This window comes from Amblyomma americanum, chromosome 6 (assembly GCF_052857255.1).
Source record: "Amblyomma americanum isolate KBUSLIRL-KWMA chromosome 6, ASM5285725v1, whole genome shotgun sequence".
Taxonomy (NCBI): Eukaryota; Metazoa; Arthropoda; class Arachnida; order Ixodida; family Ixodidae; genus Amblyomma; species Amblyomma americanum.
In genome coordinates, this window is record NC_135502.1 from 100734811 (window position 1) to 100754115 (window position 19305).

At 44.1% G+C, this 19305-nt stretch overlaps 1 protein-coding gene across 1 annotated transcript; it reads left to right on the forward strand.

The window, feature by feature from the left end:
- The first annotated feature begins 949 nt into the window (after positions 1-949).
- LOC144094874 (retinaldehyde-binding protein 1-like) lies at positions 950-17966 on the forward strand. Its single transcript, XM_077628751.1, has 6 exons — positions 950-1036; positions 8946-9351; positions 12193-12432; positions 13620-13813; positions 15747-15857; positions 17736-17966. Exons 2-6 carry the CDS (start codon positions 8967-8969, stop codon positions 17964-17966), a joined length of 1161 nt encoding a protein of 386 aa, XP_077484877.1. The 5' UTR covers positions 950-1036; positions 8946-8966.
- Positions 17967-19305: the final 1339 nt, after the last annotated feature.

The window sequence follows — 19305 nt, forward strand, 5'->3', positions numbered from 1 at the left end:
AGGAGTTGCAGAGGAGGAAAACATGCAAATGGAGACGAAAATCTGAATAACGGCTGGATCTTTTTGTTCGCTATAAAATGCACAAGCCTATTGATTGCATCGAGCTGCAAAGGCCTTGCTCTAAGTTGCATCAAATCTCTACTACGACTGTATTTAGCACTGCCGTCACACTAGTGGCCCTAAATGCAGTAAACAAAAAGTTAGCATACAATATTTAGTTACTTAATGGAGACTCTGGAGCATTTACTCGCTCTTTTAATGAGCGCTAAGAGATGAGACAAGTAGGAACCGACGGGATAGTTGTAGCAGTTAATGCGACTTGTGAGAGAATATTCTACTTCCTCTGAAACCGGTGGCTAGGTATACAAAGGGGGCGAATTGTTAGGATCCAGCTAAACCGAAGCGTGAAAGCCACCCTTTTTCATGGAGATGGAATATTTCCTCTACGCTTCTCGGACTATGAAGGCATAGCGTTCTTGTAGAGAACGTACAAGGGAACCATAGCGATATGTCTTTTCTTTAATCCTATAAGGCAAGCCTGCAATAGTGGTGCACCCTTTGTGCTCAAGGAACTTCGCTTTGCACCAATACACTACTAATACAAGTACAAATTTCCATCCTTTACCCGTCTTCTAGCAACGATTATTGTTATCAGCAAAACAGCGAACTTTGAACATTCACGAAAGCATAAAATGCTTGTCTCGTCCTCAGATATAAAAACAAAATCAACACAATTCGGACATTTTCGAGCACGCATGTTCCATGACAAAAGCGGGAAAGAGCTAAGCCAGCTTTCTGTTTTACTATTCTTTACTGCAGCCTCATACACTCAGCACGTGTCTCCCATTGCGTGATACGTGAAGCCCTGGGAAGCTTGGCGCTCGTTCCGTACGCCCGTAAATGCGTCTGGCATTGCTCCAAGAAACATCCCCTGCCATCTGATTGAAGGCAAGGCATTCATTCCGGAGTACGACGCCGTGTTTACTGGATGTTATATTTGGATAAAACTCGTTTCCAAAGGCAACCATAAGAGGGGGTAAGTACCCCCTCCTTGTCCCTAACCTTGTACCGTAAATCTTGGTTTGTACCGTAAATGTGGTCATCTTCTTGGATCCTTTCATAAACTTTGACTGAGTCACCAGTGGATGTTTTTGCGGTCGTGTCCGAACTGCGCATGGAATATTCTCATTGAGCAAATTGTTTTAGAGACGCTTCGCTATTCGTTGCATGTTCGGACATGCATCAGCACATTAGGCTCATCCAAAATATAGAAAATATAATGCATCGCATATTCGAGGCTTTATAAAGTTCACATGAACATTCGTACCGTTCTTGAACTTTTCAGAAGGTAAAGCTAGCTAAAACATTCGTTTCCAAATTTTTGCGTAAAAACAAATTGTGGTACAGGTGTCAGCGAAAGAGATTAGCACAAGTGGCATGCAACCGGCGTAGCAGATAAGGCTGCGTGCTGCTGTTAAGAACACGCCGATAACAAACTGCGGTGGTGTCTCTTGTGCTAATCTTTTTTGCTCACACCTGTACTGCTTATCAAAAGCATGCATTTACTACGACGGCTATGGCAGCGTAACAAGGACATGAAAAAAACACCAGCTGCAAAGACCCAGCTGCCACTTCTTTGAAAAGTGCCTTACTGGAAGTTGAGTTTAGCAGGTTTTCTTCTTGTAAGCTGTCCATTCTCCCTGTCACGAAAATGGCATCAGTAGAATATGGACAAGCTACTTTGCTCTTCACTGCTATAGTGGTTTTATAAATTTCTAAATACCTCTTTATTGGGCCATCTGCGGATACGTAACGTTCTTCGTTGAGTGTAGGTTATCCCGGGCACCACTGTTTGATTACTGCCGCAAGGGTGCAGTGCCCGAGACCTTGAAGTTACGGCAGCAGTAAGTACGTCTGTGTGTAACGATGTCTAGCGCTCTAGCGCGGCTGCGTGACACAAAGCGACCTGCCCACTTTAATCTAGGCAAACTTTTCCTTGAGTAGTATGAATACCAGATTCTACCGGGATTTTTCTCAGTGTTCTATGTGGAAACTTTCCTGCGTACGCGACACGTGTCTAATCGTTCCCAAGAAATATCGTGCGCTGAAAATGCCCCTAAATTTTATGGCGAAATAGCTTTCTGACTAAAAAAAATGGTAGCGGAAAACTCGCTTGCCGCCAAATGGGCATTCTTTTTGTGCCCTCCTGGGGAAAAATGTGCATTGCGAAATGCAACGATGCATCTCCCTCACAGCGACATGGATTCTTAGAAAAGACTGGCACTGTTCACAAAAACAACGCACTCAACTCTGCGGGAGAAGCGAGTCACAAGCATGCTAGGTTACCTTGATCAGCATGTCTACGACAGCTTTTGAATCATGAGTGAGAAGAGTACATATTCTTTAAAACACTTCTTTTGGGCGAGTTATCCCTTTATTGCAGATTTAAACTCAACGCGAAAAAAAAAGTATAATTTTTTTTTTCCAGAATGAGGAAAGTTTACCGTTTTGTGCTGTTCTCTATGTGTACACTGGTATTGCTGGAACACAGTCTTAGAGGAAAGAATGACTCGGTTTGGTGAATAAAAGCACGTAGCTCTACTACTTAGTTTGACTGAACGCGCAAGGCACTCGCTGGTGTTTCCAAATGTGTCCATCCAGTATTTTGTTTTTTACTTTTATTGCCACCTTTTATGCATAACCAACGTCCTGCAGCAGTTTACTTTTCCTTTCAAACGCAGGCTGTGAATAAAATAATGCCGCGGGACTAATGACCAACAAGAACACCATCCTGTAAAGGAGAAAGCGACGCTGCCGAGTAATAGCACCACGGTGGTCGCTGACCGCGCCCCATTAAATCATCTCAGAGTGAATCTGAACTCTCTTGTATTCAGGTGCTTTGATTACTGCGCATTCACTCTGCACTGCGCCACACCGAGCGGAATGCGCAAAAAAAAAATGGCGATCGGCAATACCTGCGACATTATTCCTCGGAATCGACATTCGTCTAACACAGACGAAAGAATATTACAAGAACAGTGAGAAGAAGGAAAAAATATCAAAGAAAGAAGTGAAGAATGAAACCAGGGAGCAAAAACAAAAATAAAAACGATGAAAAGAAGGAAAAGAGGAGGAACAAAAAAGGATGAAAGAATAGATGAACAAATTAATCAAGAAAAAAGAAGGAAAAAGATTAAATTGATGAAGAAAACAAGAAAGAAGGAAAGAAAGTGAGCAAGGAAGAAAGAGAAAGAGGCAAACAGATGTAAAGGAGAAAAAGCCGCAAAGAGGAAATGAGGGAAGAGTGAAGGAAAGGTAAAAAAAAAAGCAATCAGCACGTGTCGGCGACAAAGACGTTGTCGTCTCATCGCGACGGTCACGGTTTCGCGGTACACAGCGAAGCTTTAGCGTCGATGGAAACGCTACACGGCCATCTCGTCCTGGAGAAAAACATAGGGGCTCGCGTGCGTGGTCACGCTTGGTTTCACCGCCCGGTAGGAAGGCCATGGGGTTCGTCAGCGTGCGCGGCACCCGCAATTTCAATGCGAACGCAAACGTCCACGTGCAGGTTGCGGCATGTGCGAGAAGTGAACAATAACATGCGATTCCATCAGCGCGAATCGTCCTTTACATCCTTTGCATGGGGGGTCTCCGTAGTACGAATACTGTGCTAACCAACCATCTGGGAATAACATATAAGCCCCCTGTTTTTGTAGTCTTATCTATCTTAAGAACAAAAGGAACGCAGCCGTTAACTACGACGGCTGGCATGCGAAGCATCCCCTTCTATGTATAACACGCTTAAATATTTGTGCTTCAGCGTCATACTATTCCTAAGGCAATGTGCGATGAGTGGACGTCTTTTATAAACTGGTGGGCGGGACAATATAAATACCTCCTTACCCAGTGGTTCAGAGGCTGGAACGTTAAACTGAAAGCAAGGGACGGAGAGAGCAAAGAAGATACCTTTGATGCCTGTAGCTGTACTTTAAAGCTATGTTCCAACTGGCTCAGGCGCAATCTGTATTTAATTTGAAGTTGTTAATTGCGGGCAAGTACGAATTTGTTGAAAGTCAAGAGCCCAAGGCTGATTTGCTCTAAGCCGTGTAGGGGGACTCTTGTTCTTTCGTGAGAGTCCAAAGGTGAGGGGAGGAGTTCATCTGAAGTTTAAGAGTTTTGGAGTGCTGGCAGTATAAAATGCGCAACACACCAAGGTCCAGAAGGAAACTCCCTTCGTTTTTTACTTTTGACAAAGGGTGCGCAACGAAAGCGATCGAAACAGAAAATTCTTTAGTATAAATATTTAATGGTAAGAAAAACTTTTTTTCTTTCAGTACCCGCAGCTGTTGATATTTAGTCGGTTTTGTAGGTGATCAGTCCTGCTTTTTCTGCTTAGTTAACATCAATCCATTTAAAAAAAATGCTCTGACGCAGAGCCCATAATCATCCTCTTTGTAAATAAGTTTTCTTTTTTGGCAATGTTCGCTGCGGTGCGAGAAAGACTGAAATTTTTAATATCGTGGTTTTTACGGACACCATTTATTACAACTTTCTTTCCTAACACTGGCGCCCGCAGACAGCAGTTGTCCTTGAGGTATGGAGAAGTTAATGATTGCATGCTTCGGCGTCAAATTCCAGCTAAACCTGCTGGGTTCATTTGTACCGAAGAGGCGTACGCTTTTCGGAAGATATTAGGGCATCACATTCAGTATTTTTCAATAAAAATGAAAGCGTCATTCATTTGTCTGACTGAAATTCACACGACTTGTGAGTAAAGAAGTAAGGATGCCAAACTTGGCCTGAAGGTCGGCGTATATGACTAGGGGAGTACAACTACACTTTGTAAATGGCACAGCGCACCCGTCACAGTTGTGCCCTTACCCTGCGTGAATGTATCGGTCGTCGCGGAATTAATCAGAGGCAGGGGAAGGCCGAACGCTTTTAGCGCAAGGGCCACGAATATTTGCGGCAATGTTCAGAGGAGCGGGAGAAAAAGCTTGTTCAAAAATTAAAGGAACCACTTAAGCTCCATTTTAAGTGTATGACGCGACAGCGTAATCGGTTAACTCCCATATATGCAGAATTTATCATTCTCTACTTTGCATTCATAGATCCTGGTGAGTCCTTCCACTGCTCCTGGCACAGTGGCTCAGCGCCGCAGTCACCTGACCTTTGTTGCCCACCTGTCCCCTAGTTTTGTTTCTCTGGAGATTTTTCCTGGATGTTTCGCTCTCAGCCAATGACGCCGACGACGCCGGATTTTCTGGGATACGAGCTCCTTAACGCTATCGAGTTAATAGGAATAGTTTGCGCCTTCCTTGCTGAGTGGAGCTTTCTGCACGGGGTTTTATTCGCCGTTGCGATCCTGCAGGCCTGCTTGGTCAGCCGTCGCTTTTCTTGCAGCGTAGTTCTAGTGAGAGCAGCTCACCAGTAAAGTGTTGTGGTTGGGGCCGCGAGGATGGTTCACGGTTTTGGGGCACTCCCAGATGGAGTGGTACAGGGTAGGGTTGGCTCTGGAGGTTGGGCAGTATGAAGGGTTTGGTTCGAATTTAAGACATGTTTTAGGAAGAGGCAGGGAAATGAGTTTCCCTAGCCCTTGCCGCCATAGCATGGCTTCGTCTCTGTATAAGTGCTGCTAGGGTGATGGTAACAGTTTTGTTCAGGGCAGGTTTGAGTCGAGAACTGCAGTGCAGGTGAGCTATCCTGGCGTCCTTGCTATTCCAAAGGAAGACACAATGACAAGGACTAATAGCAGATAAAGTTACCTTGATTGCTGAATGTTGAAAGACATTAGCGGCGTGGAGGCTTTTGTATTTCGCAATATTAAAAACGAAACATACCATTACTTCCACAGTAAAGCGTAAGCAAGCTTGTCATCAGTTTCGAAAAAGAAAGTCAAGTATATGTAGGGAATAAAATTAATTAAGAGCAAATATTTTAGAATCAAAGTCTAGAGAAAATACCTAGGACGAGCACAATGACCCACATTGAGTTGTACAAAGAGCACATAGAATATGAGAAAAAAAAATGAAATGTGTTTAGGGCCACTTAGTCGGCCCACGAATATTCAGTTTGAAAAACTTGTGGCGAAGCACATCGTATGCACGGTTTGGCGGCGTGGTACGTTCTCAAATTGGCCAAAATTCGCACATTAATGTTTTTTACAAGGGGCTAGAGGAGCAAGTTATAGATGACAATTACTTAAGGTTAGCTTCATAAACGTAATTATAAGGCATAGTAACTGTATAATGCAAGCATACACAGCAATTCTCTCTGTGATTGCGCAAATGTTTCGTTCACGGAAAGCGGCGTTATAGCCACTGTATAGCATAGCAATGGCCATTCTCTCAAAATGCGAGAGTAGGGCGCGACCGGCTCCTTATATTCAAGGCTGAACTCCCTTCACATTGCCCTCGTTTGCCAGCTTTGTGATCAAAAAAACTTAAGATGGCTGGTAAGGTTTGCAAAATATATTTCAGAAGGTTTAATACCGTCACACAATGCTTAATGAACTTCCATTAGCGCCTGCTTATTTTCGAATTCCCATTCTGGACCTAGCCATTCGACGGCTGCATTACTTGTGAGCAGCTTCGTAGATACGCTAACTAGGAACAAAGTAGCAAGGCAAGAAAAACGCACACATAGCTCCTGTGGTTGCGCTTGTCTCATCTTTTGTCACCGTGTAGGTATGAGCGCTGCTGTTTACATGTTAAGCGACATGTTACATGTCAGCACATATTAAGTGCTTGCATTTGTGCACACCAAGCTACCAGAATGAAGCCGGACGAAAATAAATAGGCTCCGGCAAATTAGACCTTTTCTTGAGGATGTCGTCAGCACCCTGGAGCATTCGACTACGGTTTGATTTGGTTTAGGGTGTTTAACAAACCAAAGCGACTCAATCAGGAACGCCGTAATGGAAAACTCCAGGTTGTTTCGACCACCTGTGGTTCTTTAACGACATCGCACAGAATAGAGGCCTCTAGAATTCCGCTTCCACTGAAATACGACCACCGCTGCTGGTATAGCAGCCGCACCTTTCTGGTCAGGAGTCGAGCACTCTAGCCACTGGGCCACCGCGACTGTATTGGACGTTGTCTTTATCATTTGCAATGATTTGCCAAAGGAAATGTTTACAGTAATCCGGCCAGAATAAAACTGACAATATTTTTTTCGCCTTTTCCAGTTTCATTACTGGTCGTGTTTTCGCGTCGTTATCTCGTGCTCGACATTTATTCCTCAGTTTCCTACTTAAGTCTGGGCTGCCGCGACGGCCGGAAGCTTGGAAATTGTGGTGTTAAATAACCAATCCTAAAACCAGAGCTGACGTACCTTATGATGCAGTATTGGCAGGCCCATTAGAGCGGGCACTGCAGCTGCCATATTCAACGTACTCCTACGCACAATATGTATTAATATAAGTGGAAAAAATCTTCATGATTAGCGAATAACTCACCACCAATATAGGCCTGAGGTTCAGGAATACAAAAAAGAACTAAAATTTCTCTTCATATGAAATGTTCATTTCTCTTCAGACTTTAGTGTTATCCTTATATCGACGTAAATATTTTTCCCAACAGCGAACTTTAAGCCGTCCTACTATGTATGATACTATGTATGATACTAGGTACTACCTCTTAGGATTTGTAAAGCTTCAAACATTTTAGATCGATTTAATATCACATTTGCTAATCACGCGTGGTGATTTTCTCATAAGAATGCACAAGCCTTATTTTTTGTTCTTTCTAAATATGCTTCTGGAGAAAACTGGCGGCTCTTTTTTAACGCTGACAATGAGCAAAACTGAACACCCGAAACGGAACGCTGGCATAGTAAACGCTTAGATCTACTTTAATTAAAGCTAGCGGCCGTAAGCGTTTTCTTCTAGAGTCACCGCGGAAGAAAACGCCTCCTGCATGTAGGACGCTGGGCGTATATAGGGTAAAACCGTCTCTTTTTTTTTTTTTTTACAGTTGCTCGTGTCGTACGTTTTGGACTTCCTCATGACTTCTGAAAAGTCATATGACATCACTGTACAGATCCAATAAAACTGAGCAGAGTGAGAACTGGCTCCAGTCGGAGTCATAAACAAGAGCGATTGAAAAAAAACAAACAAGAGTTCATGTAACAGAAATGCAAAACTTAATTGTTCAGCGTTGTTTGCGAAATGGTACAAGAGATGGAGGAAAATGGTATTAAATGTGTGACGCAAGCGTCACTACTGCCTTTCGCCCATCCCTGTACTCTTTTGCACAGAGCGTTAAATGTTTCGAAGATGACTCACTGCCAAGCCTCGGCCGTTGCTTGTCGGAGCGAACTATACGATATTCACCCTGAAAAATAATTTCTCCTAAACATTGGTGTGTTTTCTCCTGCTAAAACCTAACTATATGCTTCGCTTTTTCTCCTCGCCCTAACCAAAACGCTCGTTCACTTTTAGCGTGTGCAAACAAGCAGCCTTAGTTTAAAACCTCAGCATCTTTCAATATTTGAGACGACCGTAACAACGTGGCAATTTGATACTGCGAAATACTTTCGTCCCTCCCACCAGTTCGTAATATACTACACTGATATTATTGTTGCTAGTAACATAATGTAGTTGGTGTTTCGCAGGCCGTACAGAGGCCGAAATGAAGGAAAAAATGTCAATAAGTGGTCCTGGCAAAAAGGTTGCCTTCCGCCTGTTTTCTAATAAAATAATCTAAGTCTGCTAGCGTCTGCTAGCACTTGCTAACATCTGCTAGCACGGCTTTTACTTGATAGCATTTACAGCAATTTGTGGCGACTATCTTTCGTTTCAAAGAAAATTCCCAAATGACGATGAAGAGACGTGACGTGCCGCAGGGCGTTTAGTTTATTCCCGCCGTTAGCCGCTGTGCCAGAATGTGCCCACAGCGTGGTGCAGGCAGGAGGACATTTAGGTTAATGCGGTGTCCATCTTTCAGGGGGCCAGAAGCGGCTCATTCATGCTCGGACGCACCTGCATTACTATCAAGGCTGGCGCCGGCTTTGACGGCCGCACCAACCGGTTTTCAAGCAGCTGTGAGAGTGAAACTCGGCCACTCCCGTACTGCCCCGAGCCGCGCACTCTGTCCGGTGAGAGTGCCTGCATCCTTTACAGTGTTGCAGGACGCTTCGGCTGTGCGGTGCGCTGGAAGCCGACTCTGCTACTTTTGTTGGCATTGCTGTCCGAAATGACTGGAGTGTACATAAAGAAGTCAACAGATGACGTGTTCGATACGTCCGAAGATGCCCTTCCTGTTAGGCTCCAACAGGTCGCCGAAGATCAGCTTGGGGAGACTCCAGCGCGAAGAAAAGAATCCCTCGCGAAACTTTTGCAACTTTTATCAGGTGAGGTAGAAATTCGACTGTTGAAAAATGAGCAAGCGAGTGCGACACCCTTACTTTAGGGGGTTTTACAAAGTTCCGGGGAGTTCAAAGAGATTAAATGGTTGGGTATCTTACACTTATTTTTTTTTAATTTTATCTCACAGAAGCAACTTTAGCTTACACAAGAATAACTTTTTGCGGAAAGTTTGCCTTCTTCCCCTGCTTTCAGCTGCCAGCTTTAGCAGTCAAGCTGCGATTGCTTCAATTAAGTGAGATATATGTTCCGGCTGAGATTTTAAGCCGAGAAGTACGTCAGTCACGCTGTTGAAGTCTATAAGTACAACTCGATATGTTCATTTAGCTTTTATCAATTACTCAAAGTTTTCGGGTTCATTTAGACCTTTTCTTAGAAAGGCGCTGAGTTTTCTAGCTCTAACCTTTATAAGATCGAATGGCTGAAGAGTTTTAATCTTTTGTGACGCCTGGACACAAGCTACTAATATCCAACTAGCGACTGTTCTTGAAGCTCCTTTTTAAAGCGCAGTGCTTCAGAAGCGCCAGTTAAACGTGAATGGTAATAATTTTATGGGCACCACACGGGTCTGTAGAAAATCCATATCTTTAAAAGTGGTCAAGAGAGAGAGAGAGAATGAAGGAAACGCAGGGAGGTTAACCAGATGTGAGTCTCCGGTTTGCTACCCTACACTGTGGATGGGGGATAGGGCTTAGAAAGATGACAGAGAGGAAAACGCAAAAAAAGGGGGAACGTACACACATGGAGACACACACACACAAGGCGTTCCAGTTAAAGTCTTTCACACAGGCCGGTAGATTGTAAGAAGCGCAAAAGCGCTTGCACGGCCTTCTTCTGCGACGGTAGGTCCTTTCGATGTTTTAGAATTCGTTTTTCGCATAGCGGTTGGTCGTCCAGTTGGTCAAGTTCGTGGCTAAGGCATGCCCTCTGTGGACTGTACTGCGGGCAGGAGCACAATATATGGCCAATTGATTCTTCATGGCCGCAGTGGTCACAGTTTGGGGTGTCGGTCACCCCTATGCGGAAGGCATAGGCTTTAGTAAAGGCAACACCCAACCAAAGTCGATATAAAAGCGTGGCGTCTCTACGGCGAAACTGTGATGGCGCTCGAAGACTTAATGTTGGGTCAAGTGAGTACAGTCGCGTATTTCTTAAATGTGGCTCATTCCATTGCGACTCGGTGCACTGCCGAGTAAGTAGGCGGAGCTTCCGTGCCGCGTCAGTTCTAGAGAGAGGAATTGGGACGTGGCGCTCCTCAATATGGGCTGAGCGAGCAGCGTGATCCGCCCGTTCATTGCCGATAATCCCGCAGTGACTTGGAAGCCACTGGAACGTTATTTCATGGCCGGAATCACTTATATGGTGTAACTTTTCTGTAATATGGAAGATTAGTTGTTCGTGCGGTCCGCGTCGTAGAGGTGACAGTAGAGACTGCAGTGCCGCCTTCGAATCGCAGAATATTGTCCATTTGTGTGGCGGTTCATCACCAATGTGATGAAGGGCAGTTAAGAGCGCTGCGAGCTCTGCTGCCGTCGATGTTGTCGCGTGGGTCGTCTTAAATTTGATTGTTGTAGCTTTCGCTGGAATGAGGATTGCCGCCGCGGAGCTGCTTGGAAGGACAGATCCATCAGTGTAAATATGCGTTGAGTCACGGTAGTTCTCGTACAAATGTAGTAGCGTGAGCTGTCTAAGGGCTGGTGATGACAGATCAGCTTTTTTCGAGATACCAGGTATTGCGAGGTTGATTTTTGGCTGCGCGAGGCACCATGGAGGGATCGAAGGTATCGCAGCCGGAGTGAAACAAGCTGGCAATGATTCTTTATATGCAGTTATCGTTTGGCTGAAAGATGTGTGTGGCCTGTCCGCTGGTAGAGAGGCTAAATGGTGACGAGGATTCCGAGCTAGATGCCTTATATGGGTCCTGAGTACTTCAATTTCAATGTGGGTCTTGACAAGGTGGTCTCTAGCGATTGCTATCGTAGCCACTGTTGAAGCACTCTGAGGCAGGCCTAGACAGATCCGGAGCACTTGACCCTGGAGACTTTGTATTGTGCGTAGATTCGTTTTGCCTGTGTTGTTTTTTGCTGGCAAGCTGTATCGCAGAAATCCTAGAAAAAGCACCCTGTACAGTTGTATAATGGCACTAGGCGACATTCCCCAGGTCTTGCCAGCGAAAAACTTGAACAGGTGGCAGATGCCTGTCAACCGTTTTTTCACGTATGATATGTGTGGGCTCCATGACAAGTCCCTATCGATTATGACACCTAGAAACTTGTACGATCGAACCCGTCGTATTATTTGGCCATTTATCATTACACTGTAGTTTGCCATGGGTTTGCGCGTAAATGGCACTAGTGCGCATTTCTCGGAGGAAATTTCCAGGCCTCGATTACGGAGGTAGATAGCAGTTTGTGTGGCGGCTCTCTGAATTCTCGCTCGCAACTGTAGGCGTGTTACTGCAGATGTCCATATGCAGATGTCATCCGCGTACATTGATAGCCTGACTGTGGTTGGCACGTGCTCAAGGAGAGCAATTAGTGTTAGATATAAATAACACGGGGCTAAGTACACCGCCCTGGGGGACGCCGCGGTAGCTATAGTGAAGAGAAGTATGGCCTTCCTCGGTGCTAACAAAAAAGGATCGCATGGATAGATAGCTCCGTATCCATTGAAACATCCGTATCCATTGAAAGTGGTCAAAAAGCAACATGGAACTTTCAGGTGAGAAATGTTTCTGAAGAAAGGTTACACACGCTAGGTTTAGGACAGATGACCGCAAGATTTACTAAGAACTCACTCGTAAAATGATGATTCTTTGTCTATTGCAGAGGAAGAGGGTCTCAACTGTCGGAAGGATGCGCAGTTTCTTCTGCGCTTTCTGCGAGTGCGGAAATACAACGTTGAGGCGGCCTTACGCACCGTGAAAAACTATTACAAGATCCGGAACACCAGTGGGCCGATCTTTCGCGACTTTCTGCCCTCCAAAGTGTCTCCGGCCACGCGCAAACTCATGATGGTGATGCAAGAAAAGGACGTTCATGGACGCCGCATCTTCCTGTTCAAACCCGGTTGGTAATGTTTCCGAAGCAAGCTACTATTGTATTGCAGAGAACTGCTGGAACACTTCTCCGGATCGTTCTGAAACAGGTAGCAGACTTTGGGCTTTCCATCCAGCGAAAGCGTTGGAAACCCAGTTCCCTGTACTATCTTGCCCGAAATTCCGGAAAAAAGCGAAACCTTGCTGTCTCATTAAAGCGATTTTCAAGGCATCTGTACATATCATTAAAAAAATTAGAAAACAAAACGTTTTACACAAGATGCGCCTACATTATGACATGTGCAGCATAAGTACATTTCCTGCGTGATGCGAATGTCACTTGTATAGAGTGTTGCGGGAGCAGCTGGCAAGAAAGTCTTTCGCATCAAAACTATCTAATGTGAGTGTCATGTGATGGTGAATCAAAGAGCACACGTGTCTTTAGCTTTGAATGTCACCAAAGTTATGACAGACACTCTGAAGACCACGTTGTGTTCGCAAAAAAGTGGTGTCGTGTAACTAGCCGATTTATATACCTATATGCAGTGTTGTGCTCGCCTCCAGATCATTTCCAAAAAGAACGCCCATGGTGTTTTTTGAAAAAAAATGGCGATAATGGCTGCGAAAAGAATGTAGCCGTTTATATGTCATCTATGGTGCCCCGGTTAATACTTTGCGGGGATGAGGATTCAAGCTGTCTTAGTTATTACGCTCAGTGCTTGATATAATAATTGGAGAGAAATTGTTCTAGTCTAAAGCGCGTCCTCCATCCCTACTAAAGACAGGTGTGTACTATCAATCAAACCAGAACACCCAGGCATTATTTCCTATGGCCGAAAAACTAGCCCTATTGACCCATTCAGGTGCCATACCAAAATCTTCAAGACACCTCAGGATAAAGATTAACGTTTGAGTCAAATTCATCGGTGCCATGCACGCGAGGCTTATGCTGGCATTACGTCTGGAGAGCGACCAGATATTTGTTCGCAATCACCATTTCGTAGCTATTTTTCAAATCAAACTTAATATGTTGAGCAATATTCTCGAGCTGTGGTCCTAGTTCTGCCTCAAGCGCATAATGAATACTAAAATCGTGCAAAATACGCAAGAAGTGCAGCTTATGGAATTAAAATATCCGAATACACAAGAAATATTTGACACCTGCCGATTCACGCGCGGACTCTATTCGAAACAGCAGCATTTTCTCCCTCTTCGCAGGTTCTTGGAATCTCGATGAGTCTTCATACGTCGATGTTCACCGGGCCATCATGCTGTGCATAGAACACTTGGCTAAAGACCCAACGACGCAAACGTTGGGCATGGTTATCCTGTTTGACTACGGAGGCTTCACACCCGACAAAGTGCTCGCCATTAATGTTGGCTTGATCAGACGGGGCTTCGAATATTTACAGGTAAGCAGAGGCGTCTAAATCCCGCGACCAATTCCACTTTTAGCAGAGAGAAATCACCGAAGAGAGGAGCATTTCTTATTTTCCTCAAGTATTACCTTGACATCGCGGTCACAGTGTTATATGAGGATGTCTGCAAAAAAATAAAATAACAATTCAGCCGCGCGTCCCGACCGGCATTCCAAGATCTGGTGTGAGAGAATAATACGATGGAAAGGTCTGCCGGCTGCGGACTCACGAATTATTTACGATATCACGTGCCAGCCCAGATATCGATTGAAGTCTTGCAGTCTATGACCTTGAATCTCTGTTATCCTATACGATCATCAATGCTTTTTTTATTTGTGTTTTAATAGGTATTTTCTCTTCGCCACACAGAAGAAGTATATCACAATATTGCTCGTAATACACAAGCCTGTAGTATACTGCTCAAACAATACAGTTGCGTCCAGCTGGGATAGGTGCCCTAACTGGCATTCTGACATAGACATAAGGGCAACAACTTTGAGCGCTGGCAGTGAAACGAACAGTGACAAATAAAAAGGTCGAAGCCTGTCAGCAATTTTTATAACAGCTAATGAGATAAATAAAATACCGGTGAAAATTTCTGAGAACCTAATATATTCCGCCTTAGACTGGTTTAGCGAGCGCTACAATTCGTTTGAAATTAAAGATGTTTTCATCATACAAATCCGACTTCTTTATTGAGCGCTACAATTTGCTCCATAAATAAGACTGTTTTGTAGATTGAAAAAGTCTTTAATTTTAAACGCTTAGTTAAATTTTATTCAGAGACGAAAAGAAAACCCAGCCCGAACCACTGACTGAAGAACATCTTGCTGCATTTCTGTACAATAACGTGCACATTAGTGGGCTAATTTCATGACAGCGCTAGACCACACGTAACGTATGGCATTAATTTCGAAGCATACAATTCCTTCCGCTAGATTATGTACCCCATTGCTCTTTTAAAGCTATTCACAGACAGCGCAGATGTTTTCAGGAGGTAGTGAATCGGTAAACACTTCGGAACAGGACCTTCCATGCTAGCAGCCCGGGCGCAGTCGCAGGCGTGCTTTTCATTAACACCTAATACGTATCGTAGCAGCCGAGCTCCTATAAAAAAACATGAGTGCTTCTCTCTAGAACAGAATCGTGCCTTTGGTCCGATGCAAATCTTAGGAGAAGGTGCATGTTTCCAGGAAAGGGTTGTAGCGCCGAAAACGACAACACATAGGAAGCGAGACAGGTTGTGCCTGTCCCGTCTCGCTTGCTAGGTGTTGTCTTTTTCGCCGCTACAACCCTTTTCTGGAAGGCAGGAGCAGTTAACAATAAACTTTGGCTAATTTTATTGCTTTCCATTAGTCTACCGCAATGGTGAATGGCGGTAAGATTTCCGTCACCAAAGAAAACGCTCTCTTTATTAAGCTATCATTTCGTGCAGCCTCATCTATTAAAAAAATATAATTCTCATCCCAAAACTGTACAATTCTGTAATCCATGAGTTTTTTTTTAATACTTGACTCTTGTGCCGATATTTTGATGAGCTCCATTTCTAATTTTAAATAACAATTCATTCTTGCCTCGCAATAAATTTTACTGACTCTTGAAATTATGTAGGTTTGATTTACATACAGTTATGAATACCGTTTTTTCTCACAATTCCAGCGCTCCACCTCTCGGTAATAAAACGATGGAGATCTCCATAACCAGAATAAATCTTGCTCGGCTGACATGAAGTATTTTAGTTGTCTGTGACTGACACTAATTTTCGTTTCATTATCTCGAAGGGACTTCGAGCCTTTGCCGTTTTGATGTGACCGTCTGCGCTCTTGCTCTGGCGTCTGCCATATTTTGTGACGTTTAGATGCTTTTCCGAGCCATATCTGTGTAGGGTCAAAATATGCATAGCCAGTCGTGCTTTGCTTCGTTCCAGGACTGCATGCCAATGCGATTGAAGGCCATGCACCACGTGAGGCAGAGCGTAGGCTTCGACATGTTCTTCACACTTGTCCGGCCGTTCCTAAAGACGAAGCTGGCGGAGAGGGTGAGTTGCTCATAATAATGCAATGTAAACCACGCTGAAGCTTGTCTTTTAACTGAGCCTCATTATAAAAAAGTTAAACAAATCAAGTTTTTTTGTGAAATCACAGATCAATAACTCAATTTATCCTCTGATTAGGCATGCGCTACTGTGCAAGAGCTTTCGCCTGAAAAACAGTCGACTAGATATATTGTACTGAAACGAGACACTCGGCTCGCATCGCACGTGGCCCTGCACATGGGCTGCTCCACTCTGCATGCTGGAGTCACCAACCACGTTTCTGTTTGCACGGCCGGTAATGAGAGGCGTTTTAATCATGTCGTGTAATGTGTCGCTTTCGCATTTCGGCGGAAATAAGGATTTCATGCCTGCGCCTTCATGTCGCGTTGCGAGTGCGTTTTCTTTTAGGGCAAGACTCCACGCAAGCTAACTTAACCCTTACAGCCAAGATATGTCACCGCGCGACATGTGGCTGCTCGAGAATCTCTAATTTGAGCGACAGGCAATGTAATGGTGACGAGGAGATGGAAAGCAACGGGACAGGGCAGGTGATAGTAACCCAAAAGAAGGACTGCCTCAAAAGTGGGAGACAGGAGCTTGCATTCAGCGTGTGAGCTTAGTCCTGGGGAGACAATAATGAAGCAAGTCGATGCATCAGTACCTTCAATGGCAACGATTTCTTAGATATAAACTTCGCAGCCTTTAAAAGAACATCTTGGAGAGCATCGCAATCAGCGAATATTTTAGCGAGTAGTTTTCAGCGCCTAGAGACATTAGGATGCTGTTGACCAAGGCAACATCCGGCTTAGCTGCAATAAATGAAATACGTCTGTAGTTTTTCCTTCCATTGGAGTTATCGTTGGGGTGCGTGTGCTCTGATCCTGCCACCACACAAAGCTGTTCTGTTGCGTCCGTTCAAACAACTTGACCTCACACTGTACCACCAAATCATTAGAGTAACGCTAGTTGTCGGCTGACATACCCGGCTACATCATCTCCCAACCACACCAAAAAATGCTCTGAAATGACCTTACATGGAGACACCACCCTAATTTGAGGCGAATGTTTGTAACGACCATCCAGATATCCGTGCACCCAGCCTGCTGCGCAAATGAGCGAAGTACTGATACAAATATAATAAGCCTTCCTTCAGAAACACCGCATGTAGAACGTTTAAAGTTTAGGGCACAAACAACTTATATCCGAAGTAGCTCTTGATATGTCTACCTTCGAGGGCGTATTGGCGCCTCGACAATCTGTTCTTTTCAACGTCTCACTTCTAGCAATTCATATTCTGCTAGCGAATGCATCGCAGAAAGCCCTAGCGAGCATAACTAATAGTGAAAGTTTACCGTACGCTAGTTTTATTTACTAAATAGCAAAACATCAGACAAATTTCTGCCTAACCTGCTGCTGCGTACAATCTGCACAAACTCATTTTGCGCTAGTTGAACAACTAGTCATTGGCATGTAATGGGGTGCAAGTGGAAAAAAAATGAGTAGCAGTAACCTTTATACGTAGCTTTTAGAGTCCGTTACGTGGTGTCGATAGGTGACCAGCTTCATGACTTATGTTACGCTTAGCTGTTCACGTTAGAACATGAACCATAGCAGTTCTTCTATGGCTTAACGAAGAAAGGCGCTGGAGTCTACTTGCATAGGACGTTTTAATTTGTTGATATACTCAGTTGTGGGAGAAGCAGACTTCCTCTGTTCGATTCTGAATGAAGGCAGGTGCTTTCAGGCTCAATATTCTGTGTCCTACACATTCTGACGTTTTAGACAGGACCTGGAGTATTAATAAAAAAATAACAAATTTTGGCTCAGGGAAACTTCTTAAGTCGTTTTTCCTGCCGTTCTCCTTCGCCATTGTGCACGCAGTTTCGCCTTTTCGGGGAAAAGTACGAGGAACTGCACAAGGAGATTCCGGCAAAAGTACTTCCAGAAGAATACGGGGGCCACGCGCCAGCCTTCGACTTTGAGGGCTTCTGGAGTGACCTGGAGGCGTACGACGACGAGTACAGAGCAAACAACAGCTACGGCTACACAAGGGCTAACAATGGAGACTTCGCCACCGATGCCGAAATTGAAAAGGAGCTCACTTTTTTGTAACTACGAATAAAAACTGCACTCTTTCCTTTACTCGATAAAACAACAAAGCTTAAGTTTCTAAATCATATGGGCTTTATTTACACCGCTGACAAGGTTCCGTGCATGCTCATTGCCATTTTTCTATTTTGCGTAGCTATGCCGCTGTCTCCAAAGATTGCATGCTCAATTAAAAAAACGCCCCCTTTTTATTAAGCACGAATGTTTTCATTTCATGCTGAATCAACGCTTTAAGAACACTAGTCTTATGAAATAGGCAACCAGTGAAGGACCAGAAACTACTCTGAGGTGACAGTGCTCGGCATCTAAGGTTCGCAAGGTAGTTATATGTGGTGAGAGAGCCGAATGGATAGCACGCGGAGTGTCGAAAGTGGTGCGGTTAAAGTGGCTGCTAGAGCTTTCGAAGCCAATATAGTTATTATTGCTTGGCATGTTAGCAGAGAAAGAACAGAAGAAATGTAGAGGACAAGGGACTGAAAACTGCGCCCTAAAATACACAAAGCCTACCACCCCAGAAACGAGAGTAGGAAAGAAAGAACTCTCCTTATATTCTGTCGTGAAAAGTACGGCTTGATCTCCCAAAGATCAACATTTTTTTATAAGGGTTAACATCAGATTTACTTTCCTCTGGCGAAAAGAAATTTTTCATTTGAAAGGAGCAGTAAGCCTGAAAGCCAGTAAAGTGTATAGAAAAGCCCCTGTGCCGTTGCTGTAAATTTAAAATGACACAAAAAGAAAATAATTCCAACTTTTAAAAAGCAGGTTTAGGCTTAGGTGAATCATACTATTAATATCACGATGTTAATATAGGATAACATCAGGGATAATATCAGGCAAAAGGTTCTAGGCGGGTTCTTAAAGTTTCCGGTTAGCTGTTTGGCACCAGTCAGCTTAATTCAAGTTCCTACCGCAAGTAACATAGCGAAAGCCCCGAGGAAAATTTTGCCTGGATCCAAAACTATCGAAAGGCTGTTCCACCCGGTCTACAGCACAGACGCTGCTAAAGAGCGTGAAATTTGTGAACCACACAGAAATCTGAAATTCATATTCACCTTAATACTGGTACTGTACTGTGTAAAATGTTTTCTCCTGACTTTTAGGAGCATACACTGCAGTACTTTAAAGACGTACACGGAGGAAAACTTAGCTACACGTGTTTACGATCATGTGAAACTAATAAGCATCCTTCCTTTGGCGACTTGCACTGTTGTGGCAATCTGAATTGTTTTGCACAGGCTTTTACGACCTCGATTCAAGTGTGTATTGCGTAAGGCAATTAGGGCTACTTTTGGCGACTGGGCGAACGTTTTTTGCTGCGTGCGTACCGCTCACTGAAAAAAGA

Excerpts from the sequence above, each read along its gene's own strand:
- LOC144094874 (XM_077628751.1), top strand. The coding sequence starts at position 8,967 with ATGCTCGGACGCACCTGCATTACTATCAAGGCTGGCGCCGGCTTTGAC. Across the intron at positions 9,352-12,192 it reads ACTTTTGCAACTTTTATCAG|AGGAAGAGGGTCTCAACTGT; the intron begins GTGAGGTAGAAA and ends TGTCTATTGCAG. Across the intron at positions 13,814-15,746 it reads GGGGCTTCGAATATTTACAG|GACTGCATGCCAATGCGATT; the intron begins GTAAGCAGAGGC and ends GCTTCGTTCCAG.